This window comes from Gopherus evgoodei, chromosome 1 (genome assembly GCF_007399415.2).
Source record: "Gopherus evgoodei ecotype Sinaloan lineage chromosome 1, rGopEvg1_v1.p, whole genome shotgun sequence".
Lineage (NCBI taxonomy): Eukaryota > Metazoa > Chordata > Testudines > Testudinidae > Gopherus > Gopherus evgoodei.
The window spans coordinates 270,471,563-270,493,455 of record NC_044322.1 but is presented as its reverse complement, the minus strand read 5'-3'; the positions used below and the strand labels follow the sequence as shown (position 1 = coordinate 270,493,455).

Genomic DNA, 21,893 nt, shown 5'->3' with positions numbered 1-21,893 from the left:
TTCACCATTCCAAAGAAAGGAGACACACCCAACACACTGAAGGGCAGGATTCCATCCTGATTTCTGATCTGAGAGGAGACAGATCTTTGACCGAGCAGGACAAGGCATAGCAAAGACCCAGTGGTTGGAGAATGAAGTCAGACAAATTTAGACTAGAAATAAGGTCCACATTTTTAACAGTGAGGATAATTAACCAGTGAATAAATTACCGAAGAATGTGATGGATTCTCCATCACTTGAAGTCTTTAAATCAACACTGGATATCTCTCTCAAACGGAAGTTATGAGCTTGATTCAGGAATTACTGGGTGAGGTTCTCTGGCTTGTGTTTTGCAGGAGGTCATGCTATTTGACCATGAAGGTTCCTCCTGGCCTTAAACTCAATGAATCTAATGATTGACTAAGGTGACCTGGAAAACTTAATATTAAAAAGAGTGTGTGCCCTCTTTTTGCTTCTTTTGGATCAAAGCTGGTTGGCAAATTTCTGACCAAACATTTTTTCATCAGAATTTGCTGATTCACTGAGTCAAAATGTTTTGCCAGGTAGGTTTCAAAACTGCTTCGTTTACCGTCAGATTGCCCCCTCCTGGCTCCTCAGCAGCCTGCCTGCTGGATTGCCCAGGGCTGGAGACCCCAGTACTTCCTGGGTCTGCAGTTTCAGGGTAGTCCACCTGTCATAAACAGATGGTTAAGGGATCATGTCTCTTTTACCTGTAAAGGGTTAACTAGCTCAGTAAACCTGGAACACCTGACCAGAGGACCAATCAGGAGACAAGATACTTTCAAATCTCGGTGGAGGGAAGCCTTTGTTTGTGCTTTTTGGGTTTTTTCTTTGTTCTCTCTGGGTTCTGAGGAACTAGACATGTATACAGGCTCTCCAATTTTCTGAAACAGCCTCTTCTGTTCAATTTAGTAAGTGCCAGTTAGAAAGGTGGTTTAGTCTTTTGATTGTTTTCTTTATTTGCAAATGTGTATTTTGCTGGAAGGATTGTATCTCTGTTTGCTGCAACTTGTATTTGTGCTGGGGGAAGGATTCTCGCTAGTGTCTATAAGCGGAAAGACCCTGTAACATTTTCCATCTTGATTTTACAGAAACACAATATTTTTGGGTGTTGGCAGCTCTATCATTTCTAAGCTAGTAATTAAGCTTAGAGAAGTTCATGCAGGTACCCCATCTTTTGGATGCTAAGGTTCAGAGTGGGGGTTCATACCTTGACATGGTGGGAGCGGTGGGATAGAGTTTAAAAGCAAAAATCTGCAGTTTTTTTCCCCCTTTTCTCTCTTCCTTCTGAGTACTCTGAAGGCAGAAGCATTAGGTTTAATGAGGGTCTTTTGTTAAACAAAGGGACTCCAGCTGTGAGTCAGCAAACACCAACGAAACACATTTGCAAATGAAAGTTTTTTTGTTTTTTTTTAACTCGTCGGGCAAAGGCTAGTTAAAAGGGGTTAGAGGAACTCTGTTGCTAAGCAACCCGAAGGAGGCAGCAGAAAAGCAGCATTTCAGGCAGTGAACAGCAGAGGGGGCAACCAGCATAAGAAAGCAGGAACCATGAGTTCCAAGGACACCCTGAAACAGGAACGGGCAAAACTGGGTGCAGAGGAACAAATCAAAGAAGCAGATCACAAGCAAGACATGGAGAGGAAACAAAAAGATATAGAACTGAGAGAAAAAGAGATGGAGCTGAGAGAAAGAGAAAAACAGGCTGACCACTAGAGGACATTAGAACTCCAGAGGGAAGCCCACTGGCAGACCCTGGAATTAGAACAGGCTAAGGAGAAGAACACAGGCAACCCTAACAACCCTTCTCCAGTTATTGTTCCCCATCCCAAGAAGTTTCCCACCTACAAGGCAGGTGATGACACTGAGGCATTCTTAGATAATTTTGAAAGGACCTGCCATGGGTACAGCATCTCTGAAGACCAGTACATGATAGAGCTGAGGCCACTGCTCATTGGACCCTTAGCAGAGGTGGCGGCTGAAATGCCTAAGGAACACATGAACAATTATAAACTTTTTCAAACCAAGGCCAGAATCAGAATGGGGCTAACATCTGAGCATGCCCGTCGGTGGTTCAGAGCCCTAAGGCGGAAACCAGTTGTGTCATTCACCCGACACGCCTACCACATTGGAAAGAATTATGATGCCTGGATATCAGGAGCCAATGTTAAATCTCTGGACGAGATGCACCTCCTAATACAATTGGAGCAGTTCTTAGAGGGTGTTCCTGAGAAAATAGAAAGGTACATCCTAGATGGGAAGCCCAAAACGGTAACTGAGGCAGGGGAGATCGGAGCCAGATGGGTGGAAGTGGCAGAGAAGAAAAAAGCTACTGTCAAGGGGAGCGAATATCACAGGGAGCACATCGACAATAAACCCTATACCCGAGGGCAACCCAAGACCCCACCTACAACCCAAGGAAAGCCCCAGACTCACTATTCTCCCACCTCACCAGTCTCCGGTAACGCACCTTGGCCCAGTGACCAGTCAGCTGGGTGATGCTTTAAATGTAATGAACTGGGACATATAAAGGCCAACCGCCCCAAGAACCCCATCCAAGTGCAGTTTATTACACCACTATCACACCAAAAATCCCCAGGCCCAGATACCTCTCAAATACCCTCGGAGCGAAGGGAAATTTTAAAAGTGGGCGAAAAAAAGGTTATCGCGTGAAAAGACACGGAGGCACACGTGTCAGCTATCCACCAATCCTTAGTGGACCCCAAATTCATCAACCCAAAGGCCCAAGTGACAATTTACCCCTTCATGACACAAGCTGTAGACTTGCCTACAGCTGAACTGCCTGTCCAGTACAAAGACTGGTCAGGAATGTGGACTTTTGCAGTCTATGACAATTATCCCATCCCCATGCTACTGGGGGAAGACTTGGCCAGCCAGGTAAAGCGGGCCAAGAGAGTGGGAATGGTTACACGCAGCCAAGCCAGGCAAGCTTCCAAACCCATTCCTGTTCCTGAACCGTCCACAAGGGCGCTGTCTGTGTTACCAAAGACCCAGACAGAGGTGGTGGACCCGAATCCCCTGCCAATGATGGCAACAGCCACAATGCCTCCAGTCCCAGACCTGGAACTGGAAAAGCAACCAGCACCAGAACCATTGCCAGCACTGACGCCAGCACTTGCAAACCCATCTTCAACCCCAACGCCAGAGGGCGCCAGCAGGCCTGAACTCGCAAAAGCAGCCAACAACCATACCCAAGAGGCTCAGGCAGAGCCTGAAATACCACCTGGTGCACAAGCGGAGAGCGGTTCACCAGCAACGAAAACAACCCCGTCACCTACATCGCTTCCAGAGGGACCAAGCCCAAGTCCACAGTCTAAGGAGGACCTGGTATCTCCAGCCTCAAGGGAACAGTTCCAGACTGAGCAGGAAGCAGATGACAGCCTTCAGAAAGCTTGGGCGGCTGCACAGAGCACCCCACCCACCACCTCTCAGCTCTTCTAATCGATGCCAGTTTGTTGTAGAACAAGGACTTTTATACAAGGAGACTCTTTCTGGTGGACACCAGGAAGACTGGCATCCGCAAAAATACTTGGTGGTTCCAACTAAGTACCGGGGGAAGCTCTTAAACTTAGGCCATGATCACCCCAGTGGCCATGCTGGGGTGAACAGAACCAAAGACAGGTTGGAGAAGTCCTTCCACTGGGAGGGGATGGGCAAGGACGTTGCCAAGTATGTCCGGTCTTGTGAGGTGTCCCAAAGAGTAGGAAAGCCCCAAGACCAGGTCAAGGCCCCTCTCCAGCCACTCCCCATAATGGAGGTCCCATTTCAGCGAGTAGCTGTGGATATTCTGGGTCCTTTCCCGAAAAAGACCCCCAAAGGAAAGCAGTACATACTGACTTTCATGGACTTTGCTACCCGATGGCCAGAAGCAGTAGCTCTACGCAACACCAGCGCTAATACTGTGTCCCGGGCCCTAACAGACATTTTTGCCAGGGTAGTTTGGTCCTCCGACATCCTTACAGATTCAGGATCTAATTTCCTGGCAGGAACCATGAACGATCTGTGGTAAACTCATGGGGTGAATCACTTGGTTGCCACCCCTTACCACCATGAAACCAATGGCCTGGTCGAAAGGTTTAATGTAACTTTGGGGGCCATGATACGTAGATTCATGAATGAACACTCCAATAACTGGGACCTAGTGTTGCAGCAGTTGCTCTTTGCCTACAGGGCTGTACCACATCCCAGTTTAGGGTTTTCACCGTTTGAACTTGTGTATGGCCACGAGCTTAAGGGGCCATTACAGTTGATGAAGCAGCAATGGGAGGGGTTTACGCCTTCTCCAGGAACTAACATTCTAAACCTTGTAAGCAACCTACAAAGCACTCTCCGATACTCTTTAGCCCTTGCTAAAGAAAACCTGAAGTATGCTCAGAAAGAGCAAAAGGCCTGGTATAATAGACGTACCAGAGAGCGTTCCTTCAAGGTAGGAGACCAGGTTATGGTCTTGAAGGCGCAACAGGCCCATAAGATGGAAGCATCATGGAAAGGGCCATTCACGGTCCAAGAGCGCCTGGAAGCTGTTAACTACCTCATAGCATTTCCCAATTCCTCCCTAAAGCCCAGAGTGTACCATGTTAATTCTCTCAAGCCCTTTTATTCCAGAGACTTACAGGTTTGTCAGTTTACATTCCATGGAGGAGATGACACTGAGTGGCCTGATGGTGTCTACTACAAAGGAATAAGTGACGGTGGCGTGGAAGAGGTGAACCTCTCCACAACCCGGGAACGTCTGCAGCAGCAACAGATCAAGGAGCTGTGCACATATTCGCCCCATTGTTCTCAGCCACCCCAGGACAGACTGAACGGGCATACCACTCCCATGACACAGGTAATGCTCACCCAATTAGAACCCCACCCTACCGGGTGTCTCCTCATGCCCAAGCTGCTATAGAACGGGAGATCCAGAACATGCTACAGATGGGTATAATCCGCTCATCTACCAGTGCATGGGCACCTCCAGTGGTTCTGGTACCCAAACCAGATGGGGAAATACGCTTTTGCGTCGACTACCATAAGCTAAATGCGGTAACTCGTCCAGACAACTATCCAATGCTACGCACTGATGAGCTATTGTAGAAGTTGGCACGTACCCAGTTCATCTCTACAATAGATTTAACCAAGGGGTACTGGCAGGTACCGCTAGATGAACCTGCCAAGGAGAGGTCAGCATTCGTCACCCATGCGGGGGTGTATGTATTTAGTGTGCTTCCGTTCGGGTTGCGAAATGCACCCACCACCTTCCAAAGCCTGGTAGATGGTCTACTAGCAGGACTGGGCGAATATGCAGTCGCCTACCTTGATGATGTGGCCTTTTTTTCTGATTCATGGCCCCAACAACTAGAACACCTGCAAGAAGTCTTTGAGTGCATCAGGCAGGCAGGACTAACCTATTAAGGCCAAGAAGTGTCAAATAGGCCAAAACAGAGTGACTTACCTGGGACACCAGGTGGGTCGAGGAACCGTAAACCCCCTACAGGCCAAGGTGGATGCTATCCAAAAGTGGCCTGTCCCAAAGTCAAAGAAACAGGTCCAATCCTTCTTAGGCTTGGCCGGGTATTACAGGCAATTTGTACCACACTACAGCCAAATTGCTGCCCCACTGACCGACCTGACCAAAAAGACCCAGCCAAATGCAGTTAAGTGGACTGATGAGTGTCAAAAGGCCTTTACCCAGCTTAAGGCGACGCTCATGTCTGACCCTGTGCTAAGGGCCCCGGATTTTAACAAACCATTCCTAGTAACCACAGATGCATCTGAGCGTGGTGTAGGAGCAGTTCTAATGCAGGAAGGACCAGATCACAACTTCCATCCTGTCATGTTTCTCAGCAAAAAACTGTCTGAGAGGGAAAGTCACTGGTCAATCAGTGAAAAGGAATGCTATGCCATTGTGTACGCCCTGGAAAAGCTACGCCCATACGTTTGGGGACGCCGGTTCCAGCTACAAACCGACCATGCTGCGCTAAAATGGCTTCATACTGCCAAGGCAAACAACAAAAAACTGCTTCGATGGAGTTTAGCTCTCCAAGATTTTGATTTTGAAATTCAACACATTTCCGGAGCTTCTAACAAAGTAGCTGATGCACTCTCTCGTGAAAGTTTCCCAGAATCCACTGGTTAAAATAGGTCCTTCAAATGTAGAAAGTCTTGTAGTTTACATACTTAGTAGTATATGTAAAGGTACATGTGTTGTCTTAATCTGTTTATTCTAAAGTTCTAGGAAGAAATCACCGCCAGTGAGGTTCCCCACTGTCTGCGATATGGGGGGCATGTCATAAACAGATGGTTAAGGGTTCATGTCTTTTTACCTGTAAAGGGTTAACTAGCTCAGTAAACCTGGAACACCTGACCAGAGGACCAATCAGGAGACAAGATACTTTCAAATTTCAGTGGAAGGAAGCATTTGTTTGTGCTTTTTGGGTTTTTCTTTGTTCTCTCTTGGTTCTGAGAGGGACCAGACATGTATATCGACTCTCTAATTTTCTGAAACAGCCTCTTCTGTTCAATTTAGTAAGTACCAATTAGAAAGACGGTTTAGTCTTTTGATTGTTTTCTTTATTTGCAAATGTGTATTTTGCTGGAAGGATTGTATCTCTGTTTTCTGCAACCTGTATTTGTGCTGGGGGGAGGATTCTCACTAGTGTCTATAAGCGGAAAGACCCTGTAACATTTTCCATCTTGATTTTACAGAAACACGATATTTTTGGGTGTTGGCAGCTCTGTCATTTCTAAGCTAGTAATTAAGCTTAGAGAAGTTCATGCAGGTACCCCGTCTTTTGGACGCTAAGGTTCAGAGTGGGGGTTCATACCTTGACATCACCAGACTGCCTTGAGGCTGGGAAGGCCGGGGCTTCCAGGGCCCATGGCTCCATGGCATTACACAAGGCAGACTGCCCCGGGGTAGAGGCTTCATTTGCAAAGAATTTCAAAATGTTGGCTTTTCATTCCTAATTGGAATGAAACCAGTTTTCAAAGTATCGAAATCCTGTGTGAAAGGAGATTCCCTTTCTTCACCCAGCTCTGTTGATAATGAATAAAGAAGGCCTGAAAGTGTGTGTGAGAGAGGTTTCTGCTTGTTTGTTTACATCAAAAATTCAGGTCTTGTCTGCCCTGGAAAACTCTTGAACTAGTGACTTCACATAGCCCACAGAGAGGAGAAGGAGATTTTAGTAAGACTGTTTAAAAATCCTTTAGACCAGACCATCAGCTGAAGAGCTGGCTCTATAATTTTAGTTTATCTGGACACCTACATCACTCCTATGACTAATGAAGATTTTGAGGAAGGAAAATCCTTGTTAAAGCTTCAACACCACCCAACACTTCAGTCAAGGTCTGAGAGCTCACAACATACATGATCTGAGACCCGCAAGAGCTCCTGCACCAAAGCCTGGAAGGGGGGCAGAGAATGCCAAACACTGATCTCCCTTTGAGGGGGAAAATGCCCCTGTGTGGATTAACTACAGGAAGGGACTGTTCTAGGCACCACTAAACTGAAGAGAACAGGAGTGAGGAAATGTAATATGTACCTGAGAACACTAGTGAGAGCTCAGGGAAGAGCTGGTAGGAGGAGAAGGAGGTGGAGGCGCTGTTCCATTTGTATAGGTTTGCTTGAATGGGGTCCACTTTAACCCTACAGCCTGTTTGCTCATTTCAATCAAATTACACAGAGCTGCTTTGTTTTAAATTTCTGGGCGTGCTAAAGAGTTCTTTTGTTGCTGCTTAGCTTGAATAGCTCCTATTCCAAGTCTGTGATTCCCTTGGTAGTTACTTTTGTTGCCAGCAGTGGGAAGGCTGCATGCAAGACATTCCCAGATAGGGTCTCCTACCAGTTTAAACCTTCTAGTTAGACTCCCAGACAGGGGGCCTCTCAGGGTTCCCTCCCCACTCTGAACTCTGGGGTACAGATGTGGGGACCCACATGAAAGCCCCCTAACCTTATATTCCACCAGCTTAGGTTAAAACTTCCCTAAGGCACAAATTCCTTTCCTTGTCCTTGGACAGTATTGCTGCCACCACCAAATGATTTAAATAAACGTTCAGGGAGGGGCGACTTGAAGCCCTATCCCCCCCAAAATATACCCCCTTCACTACCTTTCCTGGGAAGGCTTGAGAATAATATACAAACAGTTAGATTAACAAGTGAGCACAGACCAAATCCCTGGTGTTTAGGACACTGAAAATCAATCAGGTTCTTAAAAGAAGAATTTTATTTAGAAAAAAAAAGTAAAAGCATCACACCTGCAAAATCAGGATGGAAGATAACTTTACAGGGTAAATAAAAAGATTTAGAACCCAGAGGATTCCCTCAGATTCTGCTTTCCAGTTACAAAACAGACAATACCAGTTGTTCCCAGCTAGCAAACAGGAAGTGCTGCTGGCAGTAATAATAGGAATAAGTCAGAAATCTACTTTTGCTGGCCTTTGCAGATGCTTCTAGGCTGTGAAAATACAGGAAGTCACCACCCTGTCATAGTTTCTAATGAAGCAAAGCAGGAAATGGAGAATTTTCTCTGGATCCCTTTCTTAGCCCACATAGTAGTGAGGACCGGTGCCTGTTGGCAGTGCAGTCTGGGCTCAGATCAAGCCAGTTTGCAGTAGAACAGCCTGAAGGCTCATCAGTTTCCTTAACATCTAAGCAGGGTGGAAGGAAAATAGCTTGTTTAAAAGTTTTTTTCTGTTGATGGCAAATGGATTTTTGAACAGTGTGAAAAATGTGTTTGAAATGGTTCCAGTTTTCCCACTAAAGAATTTAAAGGAAAAAAATCATTCTGAGTCATTTGGTTGATGAAGTTGAAAATTCCGCACACGCACACAAATTAAAACAAATTCATTTCATTTAAAATATGTATGGAAAATAAATCCCTTTTTTTTCAACCAGCTCTACACTGAAACTCCCACTGAACATTAACATTCAACTTCTAGACTTCAGGGCTGTGGAAGAGACCTTCAGAACACAGACCCAGTGCAGTCTGGAGTGAAATAATAATAATACTATGTATAGGGAGGTGGTGTGGACTAGTGGTTAGAGCACTGGACAGGTACTCAGGAGATCTGGGTTCTATTCCCAGCTCTGCTGTTGGTCTGCTCGGTGACTTGGGTAAGTCTCTGTGCCTCCATTTCCCCATCTGTAAAATGGAGACAGTTATGTAAAGTGCTTTGAGATCTACTGATGAAGAGTGTTAGACATTGCTGCTGCTATGTTGCAAATGCTGCCCCAATCCTGTCGACATTGATGGTCTTAAGTACATTGGAACTAATTGCTGTGGGTTCTGCTGTCATGCTGTGTGTCAGGTGGGTGGAAGGCAGGCATGTATCGTGACCCTATGTCAAGATAGAGGTGCAGTGAAGTGGCCTGCAGATGCATAGGAAGTGTCAGACCATCTACCCCAGCATCTTATCTCTGACCACCAGCAGCAGCAGATGCTTCAGAGGAAGGTGCAGGAACCCCATAGATTCACCACTGCATGCCCAGGGGTCTCATCCTCTATCACAGCCCTGCAGAGGAGCAGCTTTGGCCCAACCCACCACATAGTGTGTACAGAGATTCCTTTTCCATTCCCTTCTGCTCATTGATCCAATACACAAAGCAGACTTTTGGTCTTGAGAGTGGCATTAAGAGCTCCTGTTCCGGTCACTGCAGGGTTAATTCTAACCCTTAAGATGTCAGTTTCAGTTATGAACTCTGTCATATCTGGTCCTTTTATCAGACCTCTAGCTACTCTGAGATTGTGGGTGGAGTTGGGGATTTTTGGTGGGGCATGGGTAAGGGCTTCACCACTCCCTCTGCCGTAACCTATCCCCGGTCAGACCTCTGAGCACCGCAACAAGAGCTAGCACATGGCCTGGGATAATGGAGCCTGTTTTATTGTGAGGAAAAGATTTGCTTGGGCATTAGAATTATCCCCCAAGTTTTTCCAAAAGTGCCAAAGAATCCTCAGCTGGACAAGCCACTGGAGAGGGGCAGAAGCGACATTGCTGTAACATCTCACTAGAGACAGGTGGAAGGGACTTTCATGTAATGCTTCATTGGAGGTGGGTGGAAAGCACTCAAGTTAATATTCCAGCTGGTCAGTTAATGGTGTTTTGTGTCCTTCCTCTCTCTAGCCCAGGTCTGTATCAGGAATTATCAATTGAGGGATGTCTCAGTAAGGAAGGTTTTCCCAACCATCAATACTTCTTGCAAATCCAACTCTAAAAGAGGCAGGAGGCTTTGATAGAAAAGCAGGACAGAGGTACATGTGTATAAAAACAGACCAATACGCCATAGGCAGGGGCAGGGCAGGCAGGCCGAGATGGAGATGGTTACATGTAAACAGACAAACTAGGTGGGTGAGGAAACTGTGCTCCAGACACCTGGAAAGAGAGCAGGAGAGAGAGACAGTGTTTGATCTTTCAGGTCAGTTCCCCTGGCACGTTTTCTTTCCTCGCCTGCCACTTTGAGCCGATATCCGCGCTCACCTGAGCTGGTTGTGCTCCCAAATGCCCTCTCCCCAAGTCATTAACTAAGCAGTGATTATCCAGAAGCCTTGAGTGCCATGACCTCATCTCAGGCCAGCTCTGGGGGGCAAAGCCTGAGCATCACAGCTGTTCTTTCCCACCCGACCCCGCATCTTAGGAGAGCCTAAGCTTAACATAGCAGGAGGGGTACATGGGGGAAATGAAAGAAGGTTGTTTCTCTGGGGGAAGAGAAATGGAGATAGCATGAGGCAGCTCCTCAATTCCACATGGGCAGGAGGAGGACTGGAACGGAAAGAGGGTGGAAGGTGACCCACAGTTAGCCACACACACATACAGACGCCCCGGTCCTGGAATAAGTAGCCTTGAGAGGATTTGTGAAGCCCAGCACAAAGGGAGGCAGAGAGTGTAAGCTAGTCCAGGAAAGAGCTGATATTTGAGGAGGAACACATCCTGGCAGCAGCCACCTCACCTTCCCCACACTGGTGTTAAGAGCAGGAGACGTGTGGGATGGTGTCGAGCACTGACTCCCACAGCACCATCTGCCATCACCAAACTGATTACATAGAGGAGGCAGCACATTTTAGGCTAAGACAAATACCCTTCCTTCGCAAACAACATCACCTGGAGATGGGTTTGAATAGGAGGGTTTCTCTGGTGTAGCTGACCCCTTCTGCCAGAATGGGCAGGGTCATAGACAAATGCTGTGCAGCAGGGCCTCCAAAGGGCAACACCTTTTCATTCAGCTCTCCCCTCTCACCCCAGCTTCCACCACCACTGGGTAATACCATACCCTTCTCCCAGCTGGCCTGGTGTCTTCAAGGAGCCTTCAGGATGATGGTTGGGTCTTTTGAAAGTGCTGTAATGTCTTGGAATACCACTCAGTGTTCCTGACCAGGATTTTGCAATAGCCAAAGCAGAGCCTGCCTCAATGAGTCCTGTGCAGGTTATACTCTGCGCATGGTCCGTGGGGAGGTAGGACTTTGGGAGTTTGGAGTGTGGACACCTGTGCAGCACAGGCATAATCTGTAAATCTCAGTGCTGGGATTTAAACTCCCAGTAACCAGAGAGACACTGTAGGTGTGGCCATTACACCCCAAGTTTCTGTTATACAAGTTAATACACACCCTGGTGGGGAGCTTTACCAGCTGGGGCCTTTTCTCCTGTCACAGGTCCTCCCCCCACTTTGCCATGTACTACCTGCTGTGACCTCACACACAAACACAGAGAGAGAGCAGCGACTGAGCTGAGCTAAGAGGATTACAGCACCACTTTGTGATGTTACAATGACAGTCGCCTGAAAGTCGGAGATGAGAGCGGCAGGGAGGGGACGTCTGTTTGTTGCTCAGCCCCAGCCATCGTTATAGACTCAGAGCCTTCAAGGTCAGAAGGGACCACTGCTAGTCAGACCACCTGCACATCGCAGGCCACAGAATATCGCCGACTCACTCCTGTGATAGACCCCCTAACCTCTGGCTGAGTTACTGGAGTCCTCAAATCATGATTTAAAGACTTAAAGTTACAGCGAATTCACCGATTATACCAGTTTAAACCAGCAAGTGACCCATGCCCCACACTGAAGAGGAAGGTGAAAAACCCCCCAGAGCCTCTGCCAATCTGACCCCGGAGAAAATTCCTTCCTGACCCCAAATATGGTGATTTGTTGGACCCTGAGCATGTGGGCAAGACCCATCAGCCAGAGACCTAGGAAAGAATTCTCTGAAGTAATTCAGAGCCCTTCCCATCTAGTGTCCAATGACTGGCCATTGGGAAAATGCTCACAAAATTTCCAGTCACAGCCCCATGGTCTCCTGAGAAAGTTTGTCCAGGGAGAGAACGGATGTCCATGGAAGTCCCTTTCTCTATTCAACCCCAAAGTAACAGGGAAGGATCATAAAGTGTAACCAGTTGACATGCTTAATGTCGGAGATGTTTGTAATGAAACTAATGGAGTCTCTTAAAGGTGAGGTTCAAATTTAGGTGGAGGCTCACATGAAGACTGAGGGCGTTAAAGACCAACCACTTTGACTTGGAAGTCCAATGCTTTATCCCCAGGTGTCTCTGAAGTGATGGTGCAGGGTAATTTGCTTTCATCCTTGTGGTTATGTTTATCCCTGATTTTTGTCTCTCTTCCTTTCCCTCTCCCCTCCCCGTTCTCCACCTCTCTTCCTGAGTGCAGCAGGAGCTCCCACCACGAGCCAACATCTCCACCTCCTCCTCCCCTGTGCTGACCCGAGATGTGCTCCACACCAAGATGGAGGAGCTAGAGGAGCAGCTTCTCTCCAAGATACTATCTCTGGAGAAAGAACGCTCCTCCGTTACCAGCAACAATGACCAGCAGCAACAAGAGGTGGAGAAGGAGCTGAGTGTTCTCCAGAGCCGGGTTTCTGAGTTGGAACAGGGTCAGTACTGGTAGGGGAGAGTCTGATTAAACCATGATCTGCTCCTGGATGATTCAAAAAATTCTACCCCCCACATCTGCCATCTATGCACATGTGGGTGCCTCACTGTTCTTAATCAGGAGGAAGGGTAGACGCTTTGGGCTAGAGATGAAGTACTGTGTCACTCTAATGATTATTTATCAGTGTACAAATAAGTGGAAACACAGCCTGTGGCCTAAGGAGATTACAATCTAACCTGGACTCGGGCCAGGTTCAAATGTAGGGCACAGAGTCTGAAGAGCCAGACATGGAGCCCTGAGGGTGTTCTTTCAAATCTCTCCTATGCACGGTGCTCACTGGGCTATTGCTGCTGGGCCTGTCTGATTGCACCAGTCCCTTTCAACGCTGCCTTGTCTATCCCACGAAACAGAACTGCCGCTGGCAGTGGTTGTTAAGAGTTGCAACCGAGTTGGTGCTGTATATGGAGACAGGATAGTGCTGTCATAAACAGATAGTTAATGGTTAATGTCTCTTTTACCTGTAAAGGGTTAACAAACAGGGAACCAAACACCTGACTAGGGGACCACTCAGGAGACAAGATACTTTCAAATCTCGGTGGAGGGAAGCCTTTGTTTGTGTTTTTTGGGTTTGGCTTAGTTCTCTCTGGGATCTGAGAGTGACTGGACGTACTACAGGCTCTAATTTTCTATTCAGGTAGTAAGTGCAAGTAGAAAGGCGGTTTAGTCTTTTTAATTGGTTTTCTTTATTTGCAAATGTGTATCTGGCTGGTAGAGGTCTAATGTGTATTTGGCTGGAAGTATTTTAAATTGTATTTCTGGTGGAGGAGGCTTTTTCTCCAGTTTCTGTAAGCTGACAGACCCTGTAACTTTTACCATCTAAATTACAGAAATAACTTTTACCTTTTTCTTTCTTTTTTTATTAAAAGTTTTGTTTTTAAGACCGGTTTGATTTTTTCCCCTTGTTGAGGCTCAAGGAATTGAGTCTGTACTTAACAGGGAAAGGGAAGGGAGGGGAGTATCCCTTTGTTTTAGTTTCCCGGAGCTTGAATCTGTATTGCCTCTGGGTGAGGGAGAAAGAGGAGGGGGGGAAGGGACATTCCTCCCTGTTTTAAGATTCGAGGAGTTTGAATCACGGTAATCTTCCAGGGTACCCAGGGAGGGAAATCCTAGGAGAGGCACAGGTGAGGGAAAGAGTTTACTTTCCTTGTGTTAAGATCCAAGGGGTCTGGGTCTTGGAGGTCCCCAGGGAAGGTTTTGGGGGGACCAGGGTGTATCAGGCACTGGAATTCCTGATTGGTGGCAGCTTATCAGATCTAAGCAGGTAATTAAGCTTAGAGGAATTCATGCTAGTACCCCAACTTTTGGACTCTAAAGTTCAGATTGGGGAAAGATACTATGATATGGTGGCAGTGTGTGGGAAAGATGGAATCCAAAAGTCAGTAGGAATATTATTTTTCTTTTTATCTGCTAGCTGCTTGTAAGCAGAGAAGAGAAGGTTTTAAAACTACAGCCAGAGAAATTTTTTTCCTTGTTCCCTTCTGGTTATGCAGAGAGATTGCCTCAGGGCACACACATTAAGGTTTGACAAGGGTCTTTTGTTAAACAAAGCAGGCTTAAGTGGTCAGCAGCAGACTCCAGCAGAACATATTTGCAAATGAAAAGGGTTTTTTTATTCTTTTTACTTTACCGTGAGTAGCTAGTGGAAAAAGTTAAAAAAGACTGTTGCTTAGCAACAGAGAAGGTAGCAGAGGAACAGCATTTCGGGTAATAAACACCAGAGGGCGCCCCAACGCAAGACACCAGAAACCATGAGTACCAAGGACACCCTGAAACAGGAATGGGCAAGGCAACAAGCCATAGAAAAAGAAAATGAACATAGGAGACGGATAGAACTAATTAATGCAGAAATAGCCAAGGAAGAGGTAGTCTGCAAAAGAGAACAAGCAGCAAAAGAGGCAGACCACCGAAGACAGATGGAACTCCAGAGGGAGGCCCACCAGCAGGCCCTGGCATTAGAACAGGCTAAGCAACAGAACACAGCCAATCCTTCACAAGTTGTTGTTCCACATCCCAAAAAATTTCCCACCTACAAGGCAGGTGATGACACAGAAGCCTTCTTAGAAAATGTTGAAAGGACCTGCCATGGATACAGCATGTCTGAAAACCAGTACATGATAGAGCTGAGGCCACTGCTCAGTGGACCCTTAGCAGAGGTGGGGGCTGAAATGCCTAAGGAGAACATGAATGATTATAAACTTTTTCAAACCAAGGCCAGATACAGAATGGGGATAACACCTGAACATGCCTGTTGGCGGTTCAGAACCCTAAAATGGAACCCAGATGTGTCATTCCCCCAACACGCCTACCACATTGCAAAGAATTATGAAGCCTGGATATCAGGAACAAAGGTTAACGATATGGACGAGCTGCACCTCCTGATACAAATGGAGCAGTTCTTAAAGCATCGTCCAGCTGACTGGACACTGGGCCGAGGTGGGTTACTGGAGACTGGTGAGGTGGGAGAATAGGGCATCTGTGGCTTTCCTTGGGTTGTAGGAAATAGAGAGGTACTTCCTAGATGGGAAACCCAAACGATAACCGAGGCAGGGGAGACTGGAGCCAAATGGATGGAAGTGGCAGAAAAGAAAAAAGCTACTGTCAAGGGGAGCGAATACCCCAGGGGGCACACCGACAATAAACCGTATAGCCGAGGGCAGCCCAAGACCCCACCTACAACCCAAGGAAAGCCACAGATGCCCTATTCTCCCACCTCATCAGTCTCCAGTAACACACCTCGGCCCAGTGTCCAGTCAGCTGGACGATGCTTTAAATGTAATGAACTGGGACATATAAAGGCCAACTGCCCCAAGAACCCCAACCGAGTGCAGTTCATTACACCACCATCACACCAACGATCCCTAGGCCCAGATACCTCTCAAATACCCTCGGAGCGAAGGGAAATTTTGAGAGTGGGCGGAAAGAAGGTTACCGCATGGAGAGACATGGAGGCACAAGTGTCAGCTGTCCACCAATCCTTGGTGGACCCCAAATTCATAAACCCAAAGGCCCAAGTGACAATTTACCCCTTCATGTCACAAGCTGTAGACTTGCCTACAGCTAAACTGCCTGTCCAGTACAAAGGCTGGTCAGGAATGTGGACTTTTGCAGTCTATGACAATTATCCCATCCCCATGCTATTGGGGGAAGACTTGGCCAACCAGGTGAAGCGGGCCAAGAGAGTGGGAATGGTTACACGTAGACAAACCAGGCAAGATTCCAGACCCATTCCTGTTCCTGAGCCGTCCACAGAGGCCCCGTCTGTGTTACCAGAGACCCAGACAGAAGTAGGGAACTCGGATCCCCTACCAATGACTGAAACAGCCACAGTGCCTCCAGTCCCAGACCAGGAACTGGAAAAGCAGCCAGCACCAGAACCGTTGGCAGCACTGACGCCAGCGCTTGCGAACCCATTTTCAACCCCAACTCTGGAGGGCGCCAGCGAGCCTGAATTGGCAAAAGCAGCAGACAACCACACCCAAGAGGCTCAGCCAGAGCCTGAAATACCACCTGGTGCACCAGCGGGGAGCGGTTCACCAGCTACGAGAACAACCCCATCACCTACATCGCTTCCAGAGGGATCAAGCCCAAGTCCACAGTCTAAGGAAGAACTGGTGTCCCCAGCTTCAAGGGATCAGTTCCAGACTGAGCAGGAAGCAGATGACAGCCTTCAGAAAGCTTGGGCGGCGGCACGGAGCACCCCACCGCCTCTCAGCTCTTCTTATCAATCCTGGTTTGTTGTAGAACAAGGACTTTTATACAAGGAAACTCTTTCTGGTGGACACCAGGAAGACTGGCATCTGCAAAAACAGTTGGTGGTTCCAACTAAGTACCGGGAAAAGCTCTTAAGCTTAGCCCATGATCATCCCAGTAGCCATGCTGGGGTGAACAGAACCAAAGACAGGTTGGAGAAGTCCTTCCACTGGGAGGGGATGGGCAAGGACGTTGCCAAGTATGTCCGGTCTTGTGAGGTGTCCCAAAGAGTAGGAAAGCCCCAAGACCAGGTCAAGGCCCCTCTCTAGCCACTCCGCATAATTGAGGTCCCATTTCAGCGAGTAGCTGTGGATATTCTGGGTCCTTTCCCAAAAAGACACCCAGAGGAAAGCAGTACATACTGACTTTCATGGACTTTGCTACCCGATGGCCGGAAGCAGTAGAGCTAGGCAACACTAGGGCTAAAGCTGTGTGCCAGGCCCTAACAGACATTTTTGCCAGGGTAGGTTGGCCCTCTGACATCCTTACAGATTCAGGATCTAATTTCCTGGCAGGGACCATGAAAGAACTGTGGGAAACTCATGGGGTGAATCACTTGGTTGCCACCCCTTGCCACCATCAAACCAATGGCCTGGTCGAAAGGTTTAATGTAACTTTGGAGGCCATGATATGTACATTCGTGAATGAACACTCCAATGACTGGGACCTAGTGTTGCAGCAGTTGCTCTTTGCCTACAGGACTGTACCACATCGCAGTTTAGAGTTTTCACCGTTTGAGCTTGTGTATGGCCACGAGGTTAAGGGGCCATTACAGTTGGTGAAGCAGCAATGGGAGGGGTTTACACCCTCTCCAGGAACTCACATTCTGGACTTTGTAAGCAACCTACAAAGCACCCTCCGACACTCTTTAGCCCTTGCTAAAGAAAACCTAAAGGATGCTCAAAAAGTGCAAAAGGCCTGGTGTGACAGACATACCAGAGAACGTTCCTTCAAGGTAGGAGACCAGGTTATGATCTTGAAGGCGCAATAGGCCCATAAGATGGAAGCATCATGGGAAGGGCCATTCACGGTCCAAGAGCGCCTGGAAGCTGTTAACTACCTCATAGCATTTCCCAATTCCTCCCTAAAGCCCAGAGTGTACCATGTTAATTCTCTCAAGCCCTTTTATTCCAGAGACTTACAGGTTTGTCAGTTTACAGTCCATGGAGGAGATGACGCTGAGTGGCCTGAAGGTGTCTACTACGAAGGAAAAAGTGATGGTTGCGTGGAAGAGGTGAACCTCTCCACCACCCTGGAACGTCTGCAGCGGCAACAAATCAAGGAGCTGTGCACTAGCTTCACCCCATTGTTCTCAGCCACCCCAGGACAGACTGAACGGGCATACCACTCCCTTGACACAGGTAATGCTCACCCAATTAGAACCCCACCTTACCGGGTGTCTCCTCATGCCCAAGCTGCTATAGAACGGGAGATCCAGAACATGCTACAGATGGGTATAATCCGCTCATCTACCAGTGCACGGGCATCTCCAGTGGTTCTGGTACCCAAACCAGATGGGGATATGGGGATATACGCTTTTGCGTGGACTACCTTAAGCTAAATGCAGTAACTCATCCAGACAACTATCTAATGCCATGTGCCAATGAGCTATTGGAAAAGTTGGGAGGTGCCCAGTTCATGTCTTCAATAGACTTAACCAAGGGGTACTGGCAAGTACCGCTAGATGAATCTGCCAAAGAGAGGTCAGCATTCATCACCCATGCGGGGGTGTATGTATTTAGTGTGCTTCCGTTCGGGCTGCGAAATGCACCCACCACCTTCCAAAGGCTGCTAGATGGTCTACTAGCAGGACTGGACGAATATGCAGCTGCCTACCTCGATGATGTGGCCATTTTTTCTGATTCATGGCCCCAACACCTAGAACACCTGTAAAAGTCTTTGAGTGCATCAGGCAGGCAGGACTAACTGTTAAGGCCAAGAAGTGTCAAATAGGCCAAAACAGAGTGACTTACCTGGGGCACCAGGTGGGTCGAGGAACCATAAACCCCCTACAGGCCAAGGTGGATGCTATCCAAAAGTGGCCTGTCCCAAAGTCAAAGAAACAGGTCCAATCCTTCTTAGGCTTAGCCGGGTATTACAGGCGATTTGTACCACACTATAGCCAAATTGCTGCCCCACTGACCGACCTGACCAAAAAGACCCAGCCAAATGCAGTTAAGTGGACTGATGAGTGTCAAAAGGCCTTTACCCAGCTTAAGGTGGCGCTCATGTCTCACCCTGTGCTAAGGGCCCCAGACTTTGACAAACCATTCCTAGTAACCACAGATGCATCTGAGTGCGGTATAGGAGCAGTTCTCATGCAGGAAGGACCAGATCACAACTTCCATCCTGTCATGTTTCTCAGCAAGAAACTGTGTAAGAGGGAAAGTCACTGGTCAGTCAGTGAAAAGGAATGCTACGCCATTGTGTACGCCCTGGAAAAGCTACGCCCATACATTTGGGGATGGTGGTTCCAGCTACAACCGACCATGCTGCGCTAAAGTGGCTTCATACTGCCAAGGGGAACAACAAAAAACTGCTTTGATGGAGTTTAGCTCTCCAAGATTTTGATTTTGAAATTCAACACATTTCAGGAGCTTCTAACAAAGTAGCTGATGCACTCTCTCGTGAAAGTTTCCCAGAATCCACTGGTTAAAATAGGTCCTTCAAATGTAGAAAGTCTTGTAGTTTACATACTTAGTAGTATATGTAAAGTGCAGGTGTTGTCTTAATCTGTTTATTCTAAAGTTCTAGGAAGAAATCACCGCCAGTGAGGTTCCCCACTGTCTGCGATTTGGGGGGCGTGTCATAAACAGATAGTTAAGGGTTAATGTCTCTTTTACCTGTAAAAGGTTAACAAACAGAGAATCAAACACCTGACCAGGGGACCAATCAGGAGACAAGATACTTTCAAATCTCGGTGGAGGGAAGCCTTTGTTTGTGTTTTTTGGGTTTGGCTTAGTTCTCTCTGGGATCTGAGAGTGACTGGACGTACTACAGGCTCTAATTTTCTATTCAAGTAGTAAGTGCAAGTAGAAAGGCGGTTTAGTCTTTTTAATTGGTTTTCTTTATTTGCAAATGTGTATCTGGCTGGTAGAGGTCTAATGTGTATTTGGCTGGAAGTATTTTAAATTGTATTTCTGGTGGAGGAGGCTTTTTTTCCAGTTTCTATAAGCTGACAGACCCTGTAACTTTTACCATCTAAATTACAGAAATAACTTTTACCTTTTTCTTTCTTTTTTTATTAAAAGTTTTGTTTTTAAGACCTGTTTGATTTTTCCCCTTGTTGAGGCTCAAGGGAATTGAGTCTGTACTTAACAGGGAAAGGGAAGGGAGGGGAGAAGGGGGAATCCCTTTGTTTTAGATTCCCGGAGCTTGAATCTGTATTGCCTTTGGGTGAGGGAGAAAGAGGAGGGGGGGAAGGGACATTCCTCCCTGTTTTAAGATTCAAGGAGTTTGAATCACGGTAATCTTCCAGGGTACCCGGGGAGGGAAATCCTCGGAGAGGCACGGGTGAGGGAAAGAGTTTACTTTCCTTGTGTTAAGATCCAAGGGGTCTGGGTCTTGGAGGTCCCCAGGGAAGGTTTTGGGGGGACCAGGGTGTATCAGGCACTGGAATTCCTGATTGGTGGCAGCTTATCAGATCTAAGCAGGTAATTAAGCTTAGAGGAATTCATGCTAGTACCCCAACTTTTGGACTCTAAGGTTCAGATTGGGGAAAGATACTATGACAAGTGCTGAGCTGCAGGTGCTGCCAGTGGCCCTTGTCAGCAAGGATTCTATGCTGTAGGGTTGATTTTAGTGTTGCATTGGTTTAATTCTTAGTGTTTCTATGTGGGACAATCCCTCTGCAGCTCCCACTGTTACTCACCTGTAGCCCTGTTTCTTTCCCCCCTCTCCTTTGTTCACTCAAGAGCACCCAGGAGCACCACACTTTAACCCTCCAAATGCCTACAAGGTGACCATCCCCGTACGGACCAACTACATGTACGCGCGCATGAAGAAGAGCCTGCCGGAGCTTTTCGCCTTCACAGTCTGTATGTGGCTGAAGTCCAAGGCCTCCTCAGGGCTGGGCACTCCTTTCTCCTATTCTGCCCCCGGGCAAGCCAATGAGATTGTGCTGATGGAGTGGGGACACAGCCCCATGGAGCTGCTCATCAATGATAAGGTCAGGAGGGGTTAGAGCCTCTGAGCTGGGAGCATAGGCATGTATGCCACTCTTTCCTGTGTGTGTGTGTTGGGAGCAGCCTCCCACCCTCCTCCCAGTGATGGGGATTACCTCCATGCTTCCCTTTGTCCTGGAGAGGGGAGAGGCGAGTCTACCAGACCCTGTTGTTTCTAACTCAGACACCTTATCTACCTACCCCTGCTCTTCCCTTCTCCCTGCTCCCTCCCCCTCCCCTTTCCTACCTCTCCCTTCCTCTCTTATTTGCCTCCTTTCTTTTTCTCCTCTCTCCACCTCCTTCCTCCTGAGGGGATCCTCATCTTTCCAGGCACAGTCCTGAGGATCTATCCCCTCCACCTAACATCTCCCATTCCCCTCTGCACTATCCCTGAACGTCAGGCTGCTGCATGTCAGAGCCAGTGGGAGAAGGTCTGTGCAGGACTCCTGACCTGCTGCTGCACGTGTCTGCTCGGAGAGATTGTCCCACAACATCCCAAGGGTGCACTGTGGGTTTTAAGGCAGCCCCATGACATGCCTGGTTTGGTTTTGGGTTTTTTTTTTAAGGTTGCCCAGCTGCCCCTGAATCTGAAGGATGGGACATGGCACCACATCTGCATCGCTTGGACCACCCGGGATGGCGTATGGTGGGCGTATGAGGACGGTGAGCAGCGTGGGTCCAGTGAGAACCTGGCCGCCTGGCATCCCATCAAACCCCACGGGGTGATAATCCTGGGCCAGGAGCAGGTGGGTTGCAGTTGCTGCATCTTCTTGGGAACAATTAACAATTGGGGTATTTGTAAGCCTCAAAAGCAGAAAACTAGTTTCTCCTCTAGCACTCTCCCTGGACTGCAGCTACTACCCTGTCTGGAGCTGGTCAGAACAGCTCCTCAGCTGATCAGAGGGACCATTGTTGACTGATACAGTGTCTGCCTCCCACAGGCTCTCCTCAGGGATGGTGGTGGGGTGATGGATGAGCATACTGCCTGTGTCAGCCCTACACAGCAAGAGCCTGGGTTCTCTTTGGAATCCCCTCCCTGATTGCTT

The 21,893-nt window shown here is 47.8% G+C and overlaps 1 protein-coding gene across 1 annotated transcript in view; it reads left to right on the top strand.

Moving 5' to 3' along the window:
• The window catches only part of NPTXR (neuronal pentraxin receptor), a 36,671-nt gene that overhangs the window by 13,222 nt on the left and 1,556 nt on the right, over positions 1-21,893 (top strand). The window contains exons 3-5 of the mRNA XM_030549321.1: positions 12,653-12,875; positions 20,599-20,852; positions 21,414-21,593. Coding sequence (XP_030405181.1) covers positions 12,653-12,875; positions 20,599-20,852; positions 21,414-21,593 — 657 coding nt within the window. The remainder of the gene's footprint in view (positions 1-12,652; positions 12,876-20,598; positions 20,853-21,413; positions 21,594-21,893) is intronic.